Source organism: Passer domesticus, chromosome 8 (genome assembly GCF_036417665.1).
Source record: "Passer domesticus isolate bPasDom1 chromosome 8, bPasDom1.hap1, whole genome shotgun sequence".
Taxonomy (NCBI): Eukaryota; Metazoa; Chordata; class Aves; order Passeriformes; family Passeridae; genus Passer; species Passer domesticus.
In genome coordinates, this window is record NC_087481.1 from 55,714,849 (window position 1) to 55,738,392 (window position 23,544).

The 23,544-nt window shown below is 40.9% G+C and overlaps 1 protein-coding gene across 1 annotated transcript; it reads right to left on the minus strand.

Annotated features, from left to right (window-relative positions):
• Window positions 1-73: 73 nt before the first annotated feature.
• DHX32 (DEAH-box helicase 32 (putative)) lies at window positions 74-22,842 on the minus strand. Its single transcript, XM_064431563.1, has 11 exons — window positions 22,031-22,842; window positions 19,511-19,701; window positions 17,315-17,687; window positions 14,605-14,850; window positions 12,336-12,435; window positions 12,061-12,219; window positions 4,916-5,107; window positions 3,240-3,389; window positions 2,052-2,242; window positions 1,065-1,246; window positions 74-324 (listed from the first exon to the last, which is right to left on the minus strand). The coding sequence occupies exons 1-11, from the start codon at window positions 22,298-22,300 to the stop codon at window positions 132-134; spliced, it is 2,247 nt and encodes a 748-aa protein (XP_064287633.1). The 5' UTR covers window positions 22,301-22,842; the 3' UTR covers window positions 74-131.
• Window positions 22,843-23,544: the final 702 nt, after the last annotated feature.

Here is a 23,544-nt window from a genome sequence, read left to right on the forward strand (position 1 = left end):
CTTTTTCCTTATTTCTGCTTTTAAATGTATTTATGTCAAAAGTTTGAAATAATTACATAGGTTAAGGCAGGGATGTGTTTTGGATGTATTGCTTTTATTTATTGTCCAATATGTGATGGTTCAGTCTACATTCACTGAATAACACATCTCTGCTCAGGGGGAGTTTGGGGAAATTCCTCATTTTCTTTGCTGTCACTGGCAGTTTTCTGTTCCTCCTTTGTGGCTGAAACAGGTGCCAAGTGATTGATCACTTCCTGCAGAATATCCTTGCTTTCACTTGGAGGAAGATTGCTGAAATAATACTGAGGTACCAGCTCTGCAAATCTGGGGAGGAAATCACATAAAACATTATTAATTTTTATTGAATTTTCAAATATTTGAACAATTATTTCCAGGCATATCTAAAAGAAGCTACAAAGTTGATTTTTCATCCCAAAACTCTGCAAGAATCCAAGATTTCTGCAAGATCTAATAGGAGTTTGTGCTTTCAGTAGCCTGGCACTGAAAATCCTCAGCCTGCACTTGAGCTGCAATGCAGTTCCCAGTGCTGCAGATTGCATTAAATAGGAATTTCCCTGCTTTGGAGCAGAGTGGTTCCATAACATTATGATAAAAGCTCTCCTATAAACATGGGAAATAGAAAAGATGGGAGAGTGAAATGTATATTCTTTGTGTAAAGACATTTTTGCAGGAGGAGGACTCTGGTCTCTCTCTGAATCCATAAACAGTCTGTGATTCAGCTGGCTGGGTACAGAAAATATGTTGAGAAAAGGATTTGCTGGAAAATAGGTTTTCAGGGAACAAAGACCTTTCCAGCTGGATTCATGTGCGAGTACACTGCTCTGTTAACTCTGTTTGCATTTTTTTCTATATATTTTACCTTGTAAGAAACTTCTGCAGCTCATAATGTGGGATTTTTCAATTAATTACAGTTACAGTGGCAACTACTGAGAATAGTGAGGGCATGAGATCACAGATAATCCCTTTTAATTTTTTTTATCCTCTCAAAGTGATGGTTTTGTGGCTTTAGGAGTGAAGGAGCAGTTGCATCCCAGTTCACTTACAGATGGGGGGAGATCTCCGAGACAACTCTGATGGAATTGCCCTCTGAGATGCTGAACTCGTGGAACAAAACCCACTCTGGAATCCTCCTGGTGTTGCAATAGGATGAGAAGGGGTGGAGCTGGGCCACTTGTTTGTGTGTTAACATTAAATAGTTCCCTGAGCCATCCACGTCACGAGCAATCTAAAAAACAAATAATGTGGAGAGTTATTTAATTGATCAGTGCCTTTTAGATTTAAACCAGAAATTGAACTTCCCTTCAGATACTTTCAACTGGAACCTCTTCCCAAGTTTGCTGTGGGAAAGCTTGGGAGTGAATACCATGAAATGAGACTTGAAGAAAATGTTGATCTGTGTATTTGAAAGGAAGCTGCAACAAATAAGTACAGAAGTATCTGAGTTTGGCTTTTCAGGTCTGTGTGAAAACATAAAACAAGTATTCTTCAGCACATATACTTTTCACAGACTTTTAAATACAATGTGTCAGGCCATGAAATGTGCAGTTGGGAGAGGTAATTTTTGTGTGGAGACAGTGCACAGGGATGTGAAGTGAGACTCAAGTGGGAATAAATCAATCTAGTTTACATTTACAATTACACTTAGAGTGCCTTCCTGAGATGAGGCAAGCTGTCTGTTATGCACACCTAAATATATCCAAGTCATTTCTCTATTTCCAGGCAATTTTCACCTTCAAAAAGGGGATAATTCCTGAGAGAATATTGCAATTTCAAGAGGTTTTTTGAGGTGTAAGAGTTCTTTGAGTGAAAGGCATATTGGCAGTTTTTTTCTTGCTGTGGAGAGTGTGAACTCCATGCAGTGAGAGATGAACCCCAGAGAAAAGCCTCAAATGGGAAGAAGTGTTTGATACACTGGGAAAAAAAAGGCTTTTATGTTAATCAAGAGACTTCACTAATGAACTTAAGTTTTCTGAAAGCATTCTACATAATTTAACAGTGCAGGAAGATGAAACCACAGTGTATTTCCTTACATGCATGAAGTAACCAGATAAAAGAGCTTTCTTAATGCTTAGTAGATTTGCTTCTGATCCGAAGTGTGGTTCTGAGAGGGGAAGTTCAATGCGCTTCATGATCTCCACCAGCTCGGCTCTGATCATCTCTGCCATGCTCAGAGCAGAGCAGCTCAGGAAATAATCACGGCACCATTGCTCACTGCTGAGGTCTGTGGGGAAAAAACAATGTTTTGGCTTACAGCAGAATCTCACTGTGCAGAGGTGCTGCTCTGTGGAGTAAATGCTCTTGCACTGCTGCAGATGATGTGCAAAATTCTGGTAATGAGCCCTACAGACAGCTTAGGCTCAGCTCACAAAATAAGTGGGCAATGTTTGATATCCTCAGTTTTTTAGAATGGCAGCTATTTCTTCCTGAATCTAATCCCTTCTTTGCTCAGTTATGAGTAAAGCTTCCCAGAGAATGAGTAGCAATTCTATTTTTCAGGCCTTGAGGATTTAGGCCAGGATATAGAGTTGAAATCACTCCTGTAGTGCTGGTGCTGATGCTGCACTCTGGTAAAGGACTGGTTCTCCTGGAGCTCCCTTCAGCATTCCACATGGCTGAACAGGAGACAATCCTGCTTCCCTGCCTCAAGTTTTTACTCAGTGTGTGCAAATTTTTCCCTCTGCTGTCTGAGCACTGGACTCGGGCTAAATGAACTGGAGCAGGATGCTTGAGCAGGGGAGAATGCAGCGAAGAGTTTCTGCTGCTCTGCAGTCTCCTGGCTTTTATCTGTGTTCCTGCAAATGTGGACTTTACTATTTTCACTTATCCCTTAAATTTTCCTTTCAGTTCACAGCTGTCCCATTCAGTTCACAAGGTTTTTAGCTCTGTGTTGGGCTGTTGGGGAAATTGAGGCCCTCCTCAACAGCTTTTGTTCATCCTGAACTTGGATTTTGTGCTTCTACAGGAGGGACCATCATTCTGGTTTTGCACAGTGTCACTTCAAAGGACAGTTGGAATAGTGGTTATGGATCCTTGTTGGGTAAGAGATGCTGTCCTATGATATTTTAAATTAAGTAATAAATTAATATTCATCAGCATTAGCTACTCCCATAGGTTTCTCCCCACATATCAGCAATTTTAGAAAGGATCACCCAAGTTTTGGGTTTGGTTTTTTTTCCACACTGGTCCCAGTGTGCTTGTTTTGGCTCGGGCACACTTGCCTGGGTGTGTGGGGCTGGCAGTGGCTGCCTTGAAGGCGTTGAAGACGTTGATGAGGGTGAAGTGATCTCCTGCAGGGTGGGAGAAGCGGCGCCAGCGGCTCCGAGCGATCTCCTCTGTGCCAGGAGGGGCGTGCAGGAAGCAGCTGGGAGCTGAGGAAAAACCAGGCCAGTGGTGAAAACACAAGGTGCATGCACAAAACCCCACTGGTATTTTTGGGTTTTTCCTTCCTCAGTTGTGTTTAACCCACAGTATTGGATCGGTGCTGAAGAACTGAACCTGCTGCATTCACTAAGGGTTTATTTTGTGGGTGTCCTTCCAGTCTTGTTCTGTGAGAATCAGAAAAACAGAAACTCCCACAGACACTGAAGGGTTTGGTCTGCAGCCTTGGAAGAAGCTTGGAATGATGTAAAAATACAATACACAGATATTAAGCTGAAAAATCACAAACTTGTGTTCCTACAGCTGTAAGTAAGAATATGCCTTCAGTAAGTGAGAAACTGCACTGATGAGATGGTGAAGGGTTTCCAGTGTAGGGGTGGGGTTGTGTGGCATTACTGAGAGTTTAGAAGTTATAACAGAAGCAGATGTGTGCCTGTGAGACAGAAGCCACTGGACAAAAGCATCCTCAGTGCAGCAGGAGTGAGTAAAGGTGACAGGTCAGAAAAGCAAAATAAACCCTGTGGCAACTGTCCATTGGGTTAGAAAGTTCTGTATTGCCTTGTGACAAAGAACTTGTGACTGCTCTGAGCTATGGTCGAGTGCTGGCTCCTCTGAAATCTCACAGCCTCTGAGACTGGTGTTTGTCTGAGCAATAAATCGTTCTTAGCCTGAAAATAGTCCCATCCCTTCATTTCTAGCAGTGACAATGATATTGTATAATTAATGTGTGTTGCAAACACAAAAGAGCAGCTTTCTCCCAGACTGATGCCAAAAAAGCTTCCTAATGTCACAACCTAATTTAGCCAGAATCCAACAAATGGTTTCTTTATTATAAAAAGACATCTTTTGATTTAATGCCTTAATTTTCCCCTCTATGTTGAAATTTGTGCTTTCCAGTGCATTTTACTTTTGTATCTTTTGAGATGGTTGAGCTTTTCTAAAATTGAATTGTGCCTATGCTCAATCATTTACATTTGTTATATGTAGTTTAGAAAAACTATCACAAGTTAAAAATCAACCCAGTTTGGGCATGAAAAGTTGTCCTACAAGGAGAACAACTCATGCAGCTTGATATCCTGTGGTTCATGTGTTTGCTGCCCAAGACTCCAAGGTTATGTCCATTTTATAAAATATTTGAAGTAGAGAGACAAGACCACAAAGTAATTCTTTGTAGGTAAACAGTTCAATGTTTTATAATTAGAACTTCCTTTATTTTGCTGCACTGATCTGTCACAAATGTAGATTAAAACAAGAAAGTTTCATTTTGAAGGGGTGTTTCTGACAAAAGAGAGGAAGGTAACGAGCAGCTGAAGCCTGGAAATGGAATTCTCTGTGGGAATTCTTTGCTTAGCTTTCCTTGTATCCTTACAGTTAAGATTTAAACAGCCAAATGTATTCATTTACTTGAAATAAGCAGGATGAGAATAACAAAAATTTGCTTTTGTGGATAGATTTGGAAGGAGTCTGGCTTGGGCAGGTGGCACGAGGCCTGCAGTGAGAGCTGATCCAGGAGTACCTGTGACCATGGCTGCAATGGTGAGCATCTCATCCACACACTCAAATTCACACGAAGCCAGCAGTGACTTGGACAGCTGAGGATCCAGGGGGAATTCTGACATAATAATCCCAAATTCAGAGAGGTTTCCATCATTGTCCAGCGCTGCCAGATAATCCAGGTCTTCCAAAGCCTGCATCAGGCTTTCAGGAGCTAAGGAAAAGGGAAGAGAATTCCAGTTCTTGAGAGTGGTACACAGGAATGAATGTCTGAACTCTCATTATAATATTTCAGCTGTGGGAAAATGACACTTCTTTTATCTGACAGTGATTAAGAACAAAAAGTAATGGATGAATGGAAGGCTGAGAAAATTCTGGAGAAAGAATGTGACAGACAGAATATAACAATTACAGAGTTACAAATCACTTTGTTGGTACTTTTAATGTCAGAACACTTTTCATCAAAAGCCCAGACACAATATCCTTAATAACCTTAGACTGTCAAAACTGCTTCCATTATTGGCAGTTTTCAGTTTGGTTCTCATTATTGGCAGGTTCTTTTTTGTGGTTTTTTTTATGTTCATTCTTTTTTAAGAGGGGTGGTCACATATAAGGGCTGCTGAGATGCAGGTCTAGGCAAGATCTTTGTTAACCAGAGGAGATATTTGGATATTTGCAGAAGTTATAACTGTTATTCTTGCAGGTATTTGGAGTTTTCTTGGTTGCCTTTTAAATTATTCTACTTTTTTTACATAGATTCTCATAGTACCAGAAGAAAAATGGGAATGTAGTAAAAGAAAATGCCTCCCTAGCAACTGGCTGTACTTTCTCACCCCACAAAACTCAATGTTCACTTTTCCCTTAGTGTGGGTTATAACTTCCTTACAACCTCCAAGGTTGTAAGGTAGAAGTGAGAACAGTGAAGCAGCAAAAATAATGAGGGAATATAAGAAAATGTCCTGGGAGAACAGGATTAAGCAAATCAACACTTAAAATTAGGAATTGAGCAAGTCTGTAGGAATCTGATGGTGATAAAAGGAGGTCAAAGCACAGAAGAGCTTTATTTGGTCGAGAGAGGGAACCTCATGTTGAAGTTGTCAGGCCTACACTCCAAAAAATTGTTTCCAGGGCATGAAAAACATGGGTGGAAATTTGGGAACTCCTGAAGTGTGAAGGTTCTTTAAGGTTCTTTCCTCCCAGCTCTTTTCCAAGGTAGATTTCTGTTCCAGCTTATATGGAATGGTCAATATCTTTCATTACATTCACAACTGCTCTCCAGCCAGTGCAGCAACTTTCTCCTTACTCCAGCCTAAGGATCTGGTTGATATTTTCTCCGTTTTATGGATAACAAGTTAAATTTGAAGCTGGTGGCAGAAATTCCACTGCAGCAGGACTTGGCCTCATCCCCAGCCCTGGGAAGCTGCACTGGCCATTTGTCAGCTGCTGTCAGTCTGTACATTAATGGGGAAAAAATCCCTAAATAAAATATCCAGACCACAAGCACAGCTGCCCACACAGGCAGGGGGTGGATTTGCACTTGGATCTTCATTAGTAGATGACTAGAAATAATTTCTTGCATTCATTAAGAGTGGGAATGTGTATGGCATCACCAAGACTAAAAGGCTGTAATTAGCTGCTAGGTCACATTTAGCCACACTTTCCCCACGCATTCTGCAAGAAAATCTTGAGATCAGGTTTTGATTTCCTTGATAGTGGATTGTTTATTGCCATCTCTCTGGAATTAACCACTTATAGTCAAGGAAAAAGTAAAATGGGAAGCAAATAAGCACCTGTTGCTTTTAACCTCATTCTGTTATGTCTGATGGGGGAAAATGGTTTATTAATTCCCCTTACATGAGCTTTTCAATCTGCTAATGTGACCTTGGTTAAGTTTAGAACACCCAGTTTTCAGACAAATTCTCTCAGGAACCTGTACATTCCTTTTGAAACTGGACCTGCTTCATTTCAGTCTCAGAGTTCTTCCCTCTGCCTGCACAATTCTATCCAGAGAGGACATTTATTACAAAAATGTGGGGTTTAGTGGGATAAACGATGAGCCCTTGCAAAATTGAAACATCTGAGAAGAAAATAATGAGGAGTTTTAAAGAAATGAGAAGTAGCAGCTGATGATGAATATGAGTCAGTGACAGGAAATAAAAATCAGTGATTGAAAGATTGAAAGTACAGGGATAGTAAAAGGGTCACTCACATGTGCAGTAATTACTAGGAGATCATGGAAAACTATTTTCCGGAATTCAACAAAGTAGTTTGTTGCTAGAGCTCACAAAATACATGGTTATATGGCAGCCAATTTCAACCCCCTGATGGCATCAGTAATTTGCATTTTTATGCCCTAGAGTTAGTTGCCTTGAGATTTATAAGCACAAATTACTTCCCTTGTCTTGCTATGAGTGTTCTGGAAAAAAAAAAAAAAAAGATTCCTGGAGTTTTATTGCTCTAGAAAGGACAAGACAGTAAAGGTGGATTAGAGCAGGTGAAGGAACAGTAAAAAAGCAAAAATAAAACACCAGGGTTTTTTAGGGCTTCTTGCCAGCAGCAGCCACTGCTGCCTTGAGGTGTGAACCACGAGGATTTGTGCTTCCACTGCTGCTTTGACAGCAGCAAAGCTCAAAAAACCTCTCAACATGTGTCCTGTGCTTTCAACAAGAAGCTGTCACATCCCTGGAATTTTAAAAGGTATTTTCTAATCTGATATTTTCTTCCCCTGCTCTGTGTTCTTTGGCTGCTCAAGACTGGGTTGCTCTGGACTCATTTCAGGAAATCTGACCAGTTCTATGTAAATACAGATCCTGCTTTTGATCCTTCTTAGGCTTAGTAAAGCAAGTATACAACTTAATGTTATTGTGAGCAGTGGTATACTTTGTCTGAGAGTTTCAAGCTACTTAAAATTATATTCCTGGCTTCACGTTTCTGTAACTTTGATGTGAACAGAGTAAATTCTGTCTCTAAATGCAGCTACACCTGTGGTCTTCAGCACCACATCCCAGATGGCTGAAATGCTCAGCGTGTGAGCAAATAAATTCCAAAGAGTTATTCTTGTTGCATTAAGAAGCAAGTGATTTAGGGATTTGGTCAAAGTTCTGTAATAAGTGGATATTAGAGATAGGAATGAAACTTAAATTTTGTGATTTTTAGTAGTCCATTTAATTGCTCTCTTGTGCTTCTCTGGAGATCCACACCTCCTGTGTTCTGGTCTTCTACTCTGCAAATGCTGAGGCTGTAAAATACCTTTTTCTGATAGATCTTTTCCTTCCAGAGGAATAACTTAAAAAGTTAGAGCTGCCATGGATGTCAGGTGAAGGAATGTTGTCTTTAAGGAGCTGATGCTCTGCCTGGCACACCACAGGTTTTGCAGGTTCTGTTGGGCTGAACAGCAGAAAGAACTGCCAAATTAATTACTGCAGGGAGAGAGTTCTGGGGAATGGTATTTGCTGTTCCTGCTTTCTAACCCTGCTCCTTGGACATCCTGAAAAGATGGAGGAGTCTATGCCAAGTTTTCCTCAAATTATGCAAAGATTTTTCTTCTGCAAGCACAAGTTTCTCTGTCCTGATTCTCTTTTCCCCCCTGTACCTTCTGAGTCAGGATTTTTTATGTGTCTGTTTTGCTCTGAAGCCACCAGTTATAACTATTATTTTGAAATGATAGTTGATCAGAAGAAATTGCTTCCCCAAACTCATACTTTGCAGTATTTCTATTCCCTCTCACGCTGCTTCATCACTCCTCCAGTCTGGCTGGTGATGGTCCCTGCTTTTCTGCCAGCAGGGACAACCAGGACAGAGCCTGACCTGCCCTGTCCTGACAGAATATACTGAATATTGTCTGCACACATCATTTAATTGATGAAATCCAGAACCTAAAACATGAAAGAATTAACAAGTAAATTTAAGATAATAAATCTGCCCTGAAGTGGTCTCTGTTGAGCAGAGCTTACATGGTGCATTGAGTTTCTGTCTTTGGCAGTCTCCAGTGAAAATATGCCAACAATTTATTTTTCTGAAACAGTTTGGAATTGTATAAATTTATACAACTCTTGCTATTCTGGATTTTCTGGAAATATATTCTCCAGGGGCTTGTGAAAGCATAGGTCTCAAATGTCATGGTCATGACCATCGATACATCCTTTAATCTGAAAATTGTTTAGGGAAATTCTGAATTAATGCAGAATCTGCAAATGCTTTCCCCTTGATCCCACAGAGAAATTTTACATGGTTTCATCTTTCTAATGATTCACTTAGCTTAAATAAGGATTTTCCAGTGATTTACAAAAGTACTCAACGTTGCTGCAATCTGTGGGACTGGAATTCTTTTGTCCCATTATAAACCCCAGCAAAGATCTATCTGATTAACTGATCAGGATGTAAAACACCCCTGTTCTAGGGGCACAGGAATCCCTCTAATGCACCTTGGAGCTGCAGTGCCAGGTTCATTTTCCTCTGGCTCATGAATTCCAGAAAGGAGAATGAGATCTGCTGCATTTGCTGCTCTCGATTACGGCATGAATTAAATGCAGCAGCTGTAAGCCTGACATGTTTGTTGCTTTCATAATGCAGTAATGAGTCAGACCTAATCCAGGCTTTTATTTCTCCTCAAAGAGCAGCAGACAAAAAAAAATCCCTTGTGCACATTGTTGCTGAGCAGAAATAAAATGTTTTACTGAGGTATTTTTTATCTCTTATCTGCTGCATGTTCTCCATGTGCAGGAAACATATTGAGAAGTACTTCTTGCTGTGAATTCCAGTGTCCTTCTGATTTGTTTGTTCACCAGTTCATGCCCATGTCTTACTCTGTCATCTCAGTGAAAATTTGAATTTTTTTAAGGAGAAATTCACCTAGAATTCACAGAATCACTGGGTTGGAAGAGACCTTCAAGATCATCAAGTCCAACCCAGCCCCAACACCTCAACTAAACCCTGGCACCCAGTGCCACATCCAGACTTGTTTTAAACATATTCAGGGATGGTGACTCCACCACCTCTTGAACCCCTAAAGCCTCCCTGTGTTTGCAAAGCTGCAAAGATAAGGTGGGAATGTTTCTTGGACAGAAACAGAGCAGAGGAAGCCTGTGGCACACAGGGAATGCTGCAATGCTTTTACTTCTTTTACTCCAAGGGAACTCAGCTCCAGAGAAGTGAAGAGCCATGGAACAGTCAAACCCATGGCAGGGATGGAACTGGGTGATCTCTTAGGTCCTTGGGTTTGTGTGCCTGAAAGCCTGATGTGTTTTGAGTTCTATGAGCTGGTCCAACACAAGAACTGAAAAATTTCTCCCTTGGGTGCTCCAGTTTCTTTCAGAGAATTTCACAGCAGGCACTTCAAACTCTGTGTTCTGACTGGGGGAGCTTTGCTCTCACCTTTGGAGGATTCTGTAGGGATCAATCCAAGTGCTGGTAGGAAAAAAGTTCACTGCCTGCTCTAAAGTGGAAAGAAAGCCAATGTGTGACGTGTCCTGGTTAGAGGAAGAGCTGTGCTGCACCATCAAAGCTGTGTCTCAAATGTTTAACTGTGCAAGGCAGGAAGCAGCCAAGGAAGTTGTGCAGACTTTCTCCTCTCCTTTCAGAGCACCCCTGCAGTGTTTGTGGGATTTTGCCTTTGTTCAGGATGTTTTTGGGATTTTTTTTCTTTGTTCAGGCAGTTTGTCCACTGTACTTAGTGGACAATAATTTAGTAATTTCTAAAACTGTTCAGTACCTGCACTTGACACTCTTGATCTAGTCAGCAAAAGCTTTGTCTTATGTGATGCCCATCCAAGTAAAGCCAATTCTTTCACTCATCAAATACCTTCACAATTTTTCACACATCAGGACAATGCTTTCTTCAGCTGAATTATCCAAAAATACAGCCAAAACTTAGAATTCCTGCATCTGTGAAACCCTTATGTGCCTCTAGCATTTCACTCTCTCTGAATGCTGTCCCCTTTAAATCCAAAAATGCCAAATGCTTTCCCTCATATAATTTTGCTAATTCCTTTTACAGTTCAAGACCAACTTTCTTCATATCTAGGAAGAACATTAATATGTTTTAGCATATTTTTTTTAGTAGCAAAATATATTTTAAATTTGAATGGGAGCAAACTATTCCAGAAGCATTTTCCATGCAGATTTTGTGGGTTCAGCACAGGAGGTGACACAAGGCCAAAATACTCCAATTCTCATTGCTTTTGAATTAATTACCATCAGCCTCGTCATGTTTTTTCCTATTTCTTTTAGGCATGTTTCTGCTAAACAGACATACCAGGGAAAAGTAGAAAAAAATTTTCTTTAAAATTCCATTTAACTGTCTTTTGCAACATCCAAGAGAGCAAATTCACACTTTATTACTGATTAATTACAGTGAACAACACATAGAAGAGATCATTCCAATTTTGTGTATGTGCACAAGGAAGGGCATGATAATATAAGAAATTTTCCTGTTTGCACTGGAAAATTTTCAAGAATGAAGCCAGCAATCCCCAAACTACTGAAATCAGGGCTATTTCCCTCACTTTAATGGGTTGCAGAACCTGCAGTGGCACTTGGGTTTTGTGATAAGCCACAACAGAGGAAAATATCCTTCTATAGAAAAAACCCTAAATTATGAAGTCGGGAAAAAAAAAGGCAACTTCCTTCATTCTCTTACCTCAAAATTCAGTGTTTTCCCTGCCTAGTATTGAAAGTGTATTTGGGTTTATTTTATAAGGAATATTGTCCTTAAGGAATGGCCCATTGTAAATTTGAGCTGGGAGATGCTGGAGGATAAGGAGGAAGCTCATTTCCTCCACATGAAATCCCCCAGGTAACAACAGTGGTTTATTTGGCTTGTAAACTTTTGATTAAAGGAATATATTTCATTGGATATCTGTACAATACCTTGTACAACAGGGCACAAATTTTCTTTGTGGGTTACAGGAAAACAATATGTAACCTAGATGAGGAGATACTTGGAATATTGATTTTTCTTTTTAGCATTCCAATTCCATCCAGATACTTTATGGTCTTTTTTCTAAGCGTTATTGAGCTGAGAATGGCTGTAGCAGGTAAGTGGGAAAAGCAGGGTGATATTATTACAAGTCCTTAAATAAAAAACAATCCTGTGAGTGACAGGGTAAAAATAGCCTGGAAAGAGCTAAAATAATGATAAAAAGAGGAGAAATTGGTGCATGCCCTTACCTGGGCTGCTGATGAAGTCACAGTGTGCAAAGCCTGCTATGTCCATCCTCTTCAGGAACAGCACCAAGCTGGTGAGTTTGGATTCCTGAACTTTAGCTGGAATTTCTGGCTTCATTTCCTTGTATGTAAATTCTTCAGGATACAAGCAAAAGATTTTCCCTGGAAGAAAATTCAGGAAAATTACCTTTTTAAAAATGCTTCCTCCTCACGTTGCCACGTTGATTGTATTAATTAATTTGAGCTAATGGATTTAAATTTTGAGCTAATATTTCTACCTGATGGAGACATGCCCAGAATTTGTTTATGCATCTCTGCTTGACTTTGGCTGATAGGCTGGGTTAGAACAGAGTCTGCTCTGATTCTAGGATTGTACACCTTCAAATGAAAGAGACACCAAGCATCAGACAAGTACACAAGGGCTGCAAAAATATGAATGGTCTGTACTGAATTTCTCTCTAGGTCATTTTACAGGAAAGGTAGTAACAGTTTTCATTTCTTTTTGTTTCAGCAGCTCGGGAAGGAGAGCACTCAGCACCCTGACAAACTGACAGATGTTTTGCAGTCACTCTATGTGTGCTCTGAGATAAATGTCTTTTTTTTCCCCCTGAAGAAATGTACCTTACTGAAGCAGAAAATGGTACCATCAGGAAAAACATCAGAAAATATTATTTATTTCTTGCAGTGACAGAATCCCAACCTTTTCTGGCAGCATTTTGCTCCCTAACTCCAGATTTTTGTCTTAATACTGAAATTACAGGAGATGAGGGCTGCATTAAAGATATATGATGCCATGTTTTATAGTTTCTTTATATCTTCATTATGCTTTATTTGGATTAAGCTGAGGAGCTGATTCACTCCCTGCTCTGGTCACAATCCTGGGGTGTCCAGCAAGACATAAAACTGCCAGGATAAGGCAGCTCTCTATTCCTGCCTTCTGAGTCAGCTCTATCTGCTTTAAGCAGATTGAAAAAAATATATAAAAATTTTTAAAAAATAAAATATCCTTCAGTGCAGGGCACAAGTTTCTTTTCCTGCAGGTGAATTGCTGATTTATCCCAGCTGCAAGGCTCAGGTGGGATTTTGCTCTGCACTGAACTTTTCCTGTTCCCTCTGTGCTCAGCTGACTTTGGCTGAATAGGAATTTGAACTGTGAGGGGGGAATATCACAGGACTAAACAAAATTATTGAATTAAAGGTAAAAATTGCATCACTGATAGAGGTGATTTGACAGACATCAGGACTGTTGGATCTGATTTGTTCCCATTGATTTGTATTTTAAATTCCCAACATTTGCAATTTGTTGAATTGTACTTTGGGCTTCAGGTTACCAAGGCAGTGAAATTAATTTCTGCCATCCAAGAAAACTGCAGTTGTAGGAATAAAATTAGGAAATAAGCATGGCCTAATTGAAAACTGCTTTTGGGCTCTTCTTCCTTGCACACAAAACTGTAACTTTTTTACTTTTTTAAAACTTGCCTTGCGACTGAGTTAGTTCATAATTCCCAGTTAAAAACCTTTTAAAATGACAGATTTTTGCAATACAGATGAAAGGTACTGATAGTTCACAAGCTCTTCCCTGAAATACTTGCAAGGCCAATCAGGATTAATGATCCCTGCTCTAAAATGTTAGGAACTCTTAACTCCAATTTTGGTTATTCCACCTTGTATTATAGAATGGAAATGTACTACTTTTCTTTTGCCTGTTACTGGAATTTTTATTTTCACCAGGACAGTTACAAAACCTGTAGTAGTGCAGCTCTCCAGTTCATGTTCCTACACAGTTGCTCATCCCCTACGAAATCAATTTCATAGAAATAATACAAACGAGATCTTTTTCCATTTTTTTTTGCAGCTGCACTAATCCTTCCCAGGGTGGAAAACAAGAAATGAGGCCAAACTTAGAACGAACAGAAAAGGTTAAGTATTAATTAAATAAATTAATTTATTTAATTAATTTATCTAATTATTTCGAATGCAATTAGATAAATTACAGCATTTGGATGGCAGCACATGGCCAGGAGGAGCACAAGCACTTTGAAAAAATAGAGATTCCTTGTGTGGGCAATTACTAAGTCATTAAAAAAGGGATGAGAATAATCTCCTAAACCAGGAGATCTGCCAACAGGTGCCTAAGAAGTGATTTTATTCTGCTTTATGTATAGAATACTGAAGAGAGATTCATGATGATAGGCCAGAACTCAGGTGAGATTTGTTTTGCAAACAATCTGCCATGGGTTTGGTGTCCAAATGAGTGGCACTTACAACTGGAAGTGTTCATGTGGCTTTAGAAACTTCAAAAATCCAATTTCTGATTGAATTTGGGAAGTAACTGGAGGAATGAGATGTCCGTGAAAATGGTTTAAATGCTACTAATTTGCATGTTAAAAATATCATACAACCTGTGCTGTGAAAGAAGAGAAAACCACATGATCCTCTAGAGACTATTTGCATTCATCTGAGCTGCACAATTCCCTCTCCCTGCCCTGAAAAAGCTCTTTGGCAGAGTTTATTTTGGACAAAGTGCTTCTGGTTCCCTTCACTGACCTTTCTTCTCTCCACACCAACATCGATGACAAAAGCCACGTTTTTAGTCCAGATCAGAGGTTCTCCAGAGCTGGTGGTGAGTAGCACTTTCCTCCTGTATTTTTGGTAGCATTTCTGCTTGTTTTGAATTAGTTTGGGAGTCAGGTCTGGTTTTGTGGGGTACAAAGGGATGGGGATGAGTTCTCCAAGGTCAGGGTTTAAATTGGGTTGTTCCTGCCTGATCATCTGATAAGCTTTTTCAATTTCCTGCAATCAAGAGAAATACATTTTTTTTCCTTACAAAATTGTTATATTCTTAGCCCAATTGCAACACATAAAATGATCAAAATATGCAGAAACCTCCCTACTTTCCCTTAATTATTATATTTGAGAAGATGCAGTTATTGTAAGGATTTGAATTTTGTCCCCCAATGATTAATAAACTCTATAACGATTTAATAAAGTCAATAAAATGTCCCTAACTTGCATTGATGGAACATCACCTTTAAAATAGTTCACAGATCCAGAGGTTGGATATGAATTGTAAAAGCTTTTGTTGTTGTTTTAATGTTTTGTTGTTGGGGGGGTTAATAAGAAACCATTTATGTTCTGCACGATTTTTTGAAAGGCATACAAAAATAATTCATGGCCTTCCTCAGTCTGAAAGGGAATTTTTTTAAAAGCATTTTTATTAGCAAAGGTTTTGCAAAATTGAAAAGCCAGACTGAGTTTCTCTTTGAGAGTGACACCACATTTCCAGCAGTTATAGGTTGAAAGTGCTCCATAAAAATTGTTATAAAGATACAAGAGTGACATCTAATAGCAAGGCTGGCAGCAGAGCAGCTCGTAAATCCTGATGTTCTTGGTTAATTCATATTTTTGTTTAGTTTAAAAGACAGTTGAGTGCTTGGGAACAGTGAACCATTACCAATATGAAACTTTAAATCACAGTTAAACAAGAATTCATGGCATGTTCTGGTTTGTAATGAGTGTTCTGTTCATTGTGAGAGAGAAAAATGAGTGATCTTTCTGGGCAAGAAAGAAATTCTTATTCTAGTTTTGTGGGGAATTTACCTGTCAAAAAAAAACCCCTTTTAAACAGACATAAAACTTTTTTCCCAACCTTTTGAAATGGAAACAGAGTGTGTTTTTTTCTGACATTATCTACTGTAAACATGGGGTCTAACACAGAGAACTCATTACTTTATCATTTGTAAAATGGGTGTCTATATGGTTTAAAACTGATTATTTACATTATTAAAAGTGTTTCATATCCATCCTCCTTTTAAAAAAAGGAAAAGCAACAAAACTACCTGAGTAGCTTGTGAAAAGTCATTATTTCCTGGGGAGTTTGTTGTTCTAAAGCAGATTTAATGACACACAGTGGAAGATTGGGGATCATTATCAGGAAAATAATAATAATAATAGTAATCACAAATACTGAAATATTTATTTGATTGTCAGATTGCTTTGACAGCTATGAAGGACCTGCTGGTGCAGTGAATTTAGGGAACCACTGCTGTCTACAGAGATCCAAAGGTGTCACTATTTAGAATGGCCAAGCCTGTGCAGATTCCTGGATTTTCTGTCACACCTCTGGAGTGACAGTTTCCTCCTGCTGCTGTGCACACAAATGGTTGGGAAGAAGAATCCAGATGGAAAAATCTCCTTGGGAGGTCGAAGGTAAAAACACCCCTGTGCTGTAGGGCATTGATGGAGGCTGGACCTGTGTCCGTGTGTCCATCCCCACCCAACAGGGATAACACAAACTGTGGGATGCCCAATGCCAGGACGGGTTATTAAATCCCTGCCCTTGTGGCCTGTGCCCCTGTGTGCACTTTTACAGCTTTTTGCATCCCACAAAAGCATGGTGGCCTTTCTTTAAGCCTACGGAAAATATATATATTTTCTGCACAGTATTTATGTGTTATATAGATATTTTACGTGTACAAAACATAGCGTGGTGTATGCCATGACTTCTTTGAAGGAAAACCCTGAAGTTATAAAACCTGGTGGCACATCTGCTGTCTTAGTTATTGACAGCAAGGTATTTATATGTCAGATCAAATAAAGACACGCTTTTACTGATTAAATTCAGAAAGACAACAGGTTTGATTCCTAGAGGGGCTACCTAGGACAGAGGCTAGACAGAGTTAAAGGAATAAAGCAGGGATTTATTAAAAGGCCTTCACAGGATACACCTTGGGCAGTACAAAAGCCTGGCCAAGGCTACACCCAAGATGAACCCTGAGTCTTGAGTTTTCACATTTTTAAAACTTTGGTCCATTTTATACTGGGATTAATGTTGAAATGTTGTTGCTTTCAGAATATCTGACTGGAATGGACAGCCAGGAGTTTAATCCAAATTTCTTTGTGCAGTATTTTTGCTAAAATATAGGAGACTATATTGATTCTATTTTTAATGTAGATGGACCCAAGATGGATGGCATGTCACAAGTTCTCACACTTTTATAGGTTTTGGTCCATTTCCATATTGGGATTAATTGTCCAATTACAGCTCCAGGCTATGAAGTCTCATCCTCTCAGACTGCTCTCCCCAATTTGATGTTGTTTGCACTTTCTGGGCCTGGAAAAGCATTGTTTTGTGTGACTGAACTGTGAGGAGAACTTGCTAAAACACTTTATATGATGTTCGGAGTTATTTCCCAATGCAGTAGAGAATATGGAAAATACGAAAGCTAAAACTTAAGGCATCGGTTCAACAACTCACTTGCTCAGATGCCAGGAAGACGACAATGTGCCCCTTCTCCCTGGTGTGGTGGATCTCCAGGAGCAGCCTGAGGGCGGGCAGGAAGGGCTCCCCGTGGGCGCTGCAGGAGAACACGGCCTGGGCGCGGTGCCTGCCCCGCACGCGCAGCACGGGCACATCGCCACAGAACCCCTGCAGGGTCCTGCACATGTGGGGGGCAGTCAGGAGCACCAGCCTCAGCTCTGCTCTGGCTGCCAAGACCTCCTTCAGAAGGCCAAGCAGGGCGTCTGTGGCCACAGTCCTTTCATGCACGTCGTCCAAGACGATGACGCTGTAGGAGTTCAGGAGGGGCGTGGACATCATTTCCCTCTGGAGCATCTCATCTGTGCAGTACCTGCAACACAGACACACAAAACTCTACCAGGTTTCTTGGACTATTACTGTAAGAAAGTAATTCAGTGTCTTGGGGGCAGCTTGGTTCTTTCTGTTCCAACACGAAAGATTTGATAAGAACAGCGTCGCAATACGACTCGAAATGAACGACACTCACATGCTGAGATGTCTAAGGCAAAAGAAGGCACATTCATTTCTGGATCTTGATATTTATAGAAATTTAAAATTGACCATGGATTGGAGGATGAATTTGCTGCCTCTCTAACCACACTGGTCAAACTACCAGTCCATCTCTTCCTCTAGAAAGGAATGCAAAACAATCATTATTTACATGAAAAGTCCATGAGAAACTCCATTACAAAAATGTAAATATCAGAAGGTTTAGAAGAACTTTAGAAGAACAGAACAGGGAGTATTTTTAGTCTCAGTTACATATTTAAATCCTTCCTTTAGCAGCTACAAACCTGATGTGATTCAATGACATTCAGAGACACAGTGGTGGAAAGGACGCTCCAGGCAAAAGCAGAAATCCTCCTGCCCTGAAATCGTCTGTTCATCCTCCATCACATGCCATAAACAATTCCTGATCTAGGAACAAATCCTTTTGGATGAGGAAAAGAAGGTGTACTTGAGTCAGAGCTAGAACCAAGATGAGCAATTAATTTATACCATAAGGCCTTCCTCACTTCTATCCCTTCTGATGACAGTTTTTTAAAAGGATATTATTTTTGTTGTGCTGCTCATCAGGACTTGCAATTCTTGAAGCAGGTTTTGATGTGTGAGAGGAAGGGATTCATTCTCCCTCTCACCAGGAGCAGCTGCAGGAAGTTCTGCTGCAGGATGAGGTTTAAGGAGTTCTCCACAGACAGAGAAAGGACAGGCGAGAGGAAGAGCAGTGGAAATGGATTTTCAGAAGTGGTGAGTATCCTCTTCTCCACTGGAAACTGGTGACTGAGAAAAAAGCTTGTGGTCTAGATATGATACTTTGTGCCTCCCATATTAAGGAACCAAAGAAAATAACTCTCATAACTTTCTGGGAGGCTCAAAAGCTGAATCCCTGTGTTCCTGCTGTCACCTGCCTGTACTTGCTACATTAAGAGCATTTTTTATCTCCCAAAAATCCCCCTGAATGCTATTTTCCTCTTGCTGCTGGATATACCCTCTTCTAGCCATGTTTTTTTATTGCTTTTGAATTTTAAGTTTACTTTGGGAAAAATTATCCTCTGTTCTCTCCTGGTAATGAACACTCCTGTACTGGAAAATAGAAAAAAAAAAAGTAGAGGAAAAGAAAAAGAGGTTACTGAGGTGCTTAATAGAGTTTTGCATGGACAGTAACCGTGCCCACTTAAATCTCTGCTATAATTTACCCCAGAATGCCACCTTCAAACCTTTTAGTGCTTATTGATTAATCACAAAATCTCTGCAGAAGAGAGAGCTCATTGCAGTCTGAAACTTCCATGTGAAGGGAGGAGTGGGGCAGGCTCTGATCTGTGCTCTGTGGTGTCGGGACTGAGGGAATGGCTGGAGCTGGGCCAGGGGGTTTAGGATGGATTTAGGGAAAGGTTCTTCCCCAGAGGGTGCTGGGAATGGGCATGGCCCTGAGGCTGCCAGAGCTCCAGGAGTTTGGACAACACTCCAGGGATGCCCAGGGTGGAATTTTTGGGGTGGCTGTGCAGGGCTAGGAACTGAACTGGTGATCCCTGTGGGGTCCCTTCTCCCTCAGCGCACCGTGATTTAAAAATAGTCTACAACTTTCCAAAGCAAGATCTGAGCGCTGCCAGCTGCCAACTCCCCCAGCCACCTCTCGTCCCGAAAGGCACCAACCTGAGGATGGTGTCCGGCGTGCAGCAGCTCTCGAAGGGCACGCAGTAGCCCACCTCGTGGCCCACGCTGAGGTCCATCTGGTCGGCCGCGCGCAGGGCCAGCGCCACGGCGGCCTGGCGCAGCACCTGCGTGCACACCACGGCTCCGCGGGCCCGCGGGGCCAGGCAGTGCTCCGCACACCACTGCGGGACCTGCGGGGACACCACGGCATCCCTGAGGGCTGCACGGCATCCGCAGGCTCCGCGCCTCCGGAGACCGCGAGCAGGTCAAAGCTACGAGCTGAGCGAGGCCGTGTGGGCAAAAGCGCTTAATTGTGGGATTCGCGTCCTCTGAACCGGAGAGAAGCGGGGGAAAGAGTGATCAAAACGATTCTTATCTCATTTGCTGCGCCTGTGTTGTGCCAATGGAGAATGTAATGTGGAGATTGTTTACCCAGAGTGGTGGTGTTTTGTTTCCTTGGCCTGTCAGGGCCAAGCGCGTGTCCAGACTGTTGGTCAGGAGACAATCACAAGATTTTGTTCAGTTGAGTGCTTGTGCAGTTTCAGTTTAAATGTAGTGTAATATAGTGTGATATAATATAGAATAATAGTGTAATAATGTAACTAATTAGCCTTCTGAATCAATGGAGTCAGATGCATCATTCTTCCCAGATATCGGGCAAAATATCACCGATACTTAATGAATTTAATTTTTTCCCTGTCATGTTTTGTAAAGAGAAACGGCTGAGGGAGCTGGGGGTGCTCAGCCTGGAGAAAAGGAGACTCAGGGGTGACCTTATCTCCCTCTACATCTGACCTAGAACAGAGACTAAACAGAGTTAAAGAATAAAGTAGGGATTTGTTAAGAGTCCTCAATAGATCCACCTTGGGCAGCACAACCCAGAATGGCCACAAAATGGACAACATGTCACGAGGTCTCTCCCTGGGCTCAGCTCTGCTCCATGTGCACATTGCAGTTCAGTGTCCAATCCCACTGCAGCCCCTGCAGTCCCACCCTGCTTGTTTTTCTCTCTGCAGCCCACGGGGTTTGTGCTCCTGGGCTGAGATTGGGATCATTTGTCCTTGGTGCCCAGCTGGAGCAGGAATTGTTTTGTCTCCCTGCTCTGTGCAGAGCTCACCATCCCCTGATGTGAACCCAGCCCCACACACTAAAGCAGCACAGAATGTGGAAAATAGAAAAGCTAAACCTGAGGCATGACAGTGAGGTCAGTACAGTTGTGTTCAGGGCTGGCTCAGTAGCTAACCTGCTCCTGCTGGATCATATCCATGGAAAACATATCCCAGGATTTCAAACTGACAAATGCCATGGCCAATATCTGTAATTTTGGATTAATTACTCTACAAACACATCACTGAAACTGAACTGCTCCAGGAACTCACACAGCAGCTCCTTAATTTGGACATTTACATAACATCAACACTGGAGAATATCCATGATGTTATAAGAAATTAAAATTGCATAATAAATATTATTTTAATGGATGTATCAGGTTTCAAATCCTTAATTTAATCAATATCTAAACCTAGGTGCATCAGCCACATATAATTTATTTCTGTATAGTTATATGCATTTCTAGAAATGTTTAAAAACCAACCAGCAATTGGTGCTACATCTTATTGAATGTTCAATAAAATTTGCCTTTTTAAAGGACAATTTAAAAGCTAACATTTCTTGGCAAGTTGTTTACTATTACACAAGTTTTTTGTGTGTAAATTGCAGGCAATAACAAGGGGTAAAAACTTGGCACTTCAAAAATTATTCGCGAGTGAATCATTTTTATGGGAACATCGGAATTTTCAGGGTGAAGTGTGATGTCTCTAGTTTGAAATGTGATCTCTAGAAGTGTCCAGCATTGAAGTCTGTAGGATATATGAGATGCCCTGTAACAGTAATTATCCTGCAGCTCTACCTGCAAGAAATTTTTTCTCCTGATCCCAGTCATAAACAACAGTAGCACTTACTTGAAAATTCTTTTCTGCTCACTGTGACATCAGAGCTGGGTTGTTATATATTGGTAAAGCAGAATTTCATAGTCCTGACTGATACTTGTGTGCTTAGACTCAGCTGAGATTGTGGCTTCAGTGGTTTCTTTTAACATGAGCTTTGTAAAGTAATTTTGTGCTGTTGGAGAAAACATTTGCTCCTGGCTGAAGAGGAGGAAAGCACAATAATTCTCCCTGAGAATCAGCCTTGCTGATTTCAATCCTTCATTCCCTGGGAATGTTTTGTCACTTTATCTTATGACAAATCCCTGTATTTCTTTCCTGATACAGCATTAGCCAGAAGCAAAACACAAAGTAACTTTGAATTTTTTTGAGTGTTTGAAGAAAGTTATTAAAATATTTAATATATTTTACATCTGTACATGACTGCATTAATCTTTATTCACCTTCTGTATTTCACTTTCCCTTTCTGGCCTTAATACTTGGATTACAGTACTTACAGTGACTGTGAAATTCATACCTTATTAAATGTTCTAAAAATACATTAAAAAACCCCAACCACATCTGTTGTACTGACCTGGGAGCTCTTGCCAGTCTTAGCATCTCCTGACACAATCACAATTTGATTATGAAGCAAACTTTCCATGAAAGTACGTTTTTCTTGCCATATTGGAAGCTCTTCTCTCTCTTTCATCAGTCTATAATAACGGGAGGAGTAAGGCAAGCCATCAAAAGGATTAAGCTCTAAATCTTCTCCACAGACGAGAATTTCCTCTTCATCCCCGTCGCTGCCGTCGAGTAGTTCTGAAAAGCAGTGGTTCTCTGGAGAAAAGGTTAAAAACTCCATTTTTCTTACATATATTATTCCCAGCAAAAGCGCATTAGTGATGGAAGGAGTCCTTTGTGTGCTGATTGATCATTTTGGCCCCCTAAACCTGAGCAAATCCATTTTTCCTTGCTCCAGGATTAGTATTTCACAGCTCTTGGGTTTAAAAGTCCAGGCTCAGTGTCCAGCTGCCTTTGTGGTCTGCTTGTCCCGCTCTGGGTGGTTTAACAATTCCAGTGAGCCTGGAGAAAGTATATTTAAAAAAAAAAATCACCCAAAATCTTCCAAATGGCAGCAATGGAACCAGAAAGAGAAGCTGAGCAGATTTTGCAGTTCAGCATTGAGTCCAGCCCGTGAGTCCCAGTGTTTTCTCTTGTCCAGGCTGGGGAATAATTGGGCACAGCAGCTGAGCCTGACCTTTGTGGCTGTGGGGGAGGCTCTGGAGCTGGGGCTGTGATTGCAGGGCTGGCATGTGGGAGCTAATCCCAGCACAAAGGCTGCACCCCTGGGTGCTGCAGCAACGGGCAGGGCTCTGCCTCTGTGCTCTGTGCAGAGCTCCAGTGAGTCACAGTGGTAAAACTCTTTTTATTGTGCTCTGTGGATGAACCCCGAGGTCTTGGGAGGCTTTTTTGCTGCAGTCAAAAACACTGAATACATGAAAAAATCCCAGAGTCATGCCAGTTCTAATCCTTCAAGGGCACCAGAAGTGGCCTTGGAAGGTGGTGGAAGAAAAAACATTATTGATGTAAAGTAACTCCAACTCTGAGGACTCAAAAGTAGCAAAATAGCTTCCTAATCTTGGCTGAGCTGTACTGTAAGACAAATATGAAATAACGCTTTTTATTTTAGCTCCAGAGAGCAGTTATCACCAGGATGCTGATAATGTCCAGTTTTCATGCTCAGTTAGGTCGTTCTGCTGCATTTGGATTCCACTTTTCCTCTGACCTTCATGGGTCCCTCTAATCCGCCCTGTTTGTCTCATTTTTTGTTCCGTCCCTCCCTGCTTGTTGTTGCAAACTCCCTACCTTTGATATCTCTGCCTCTCCCAAATGGGCCCCAAATTACTCAATAAGGCAGAAATGTCAGGAGGGGATTGGAAGTTCAATCCCACAAAGGATTTTTTTGGTAAAATTAATCTTAAAATAACATTAAGGACATTTTGGGGGTAAAATTAATCTTAAAACATCATGAAGCAAACATGTGAACTGCTATTATTCTGCATTTTCCTTGTTTTTCACATATTTAGCAGCAATAGCACTCTGATT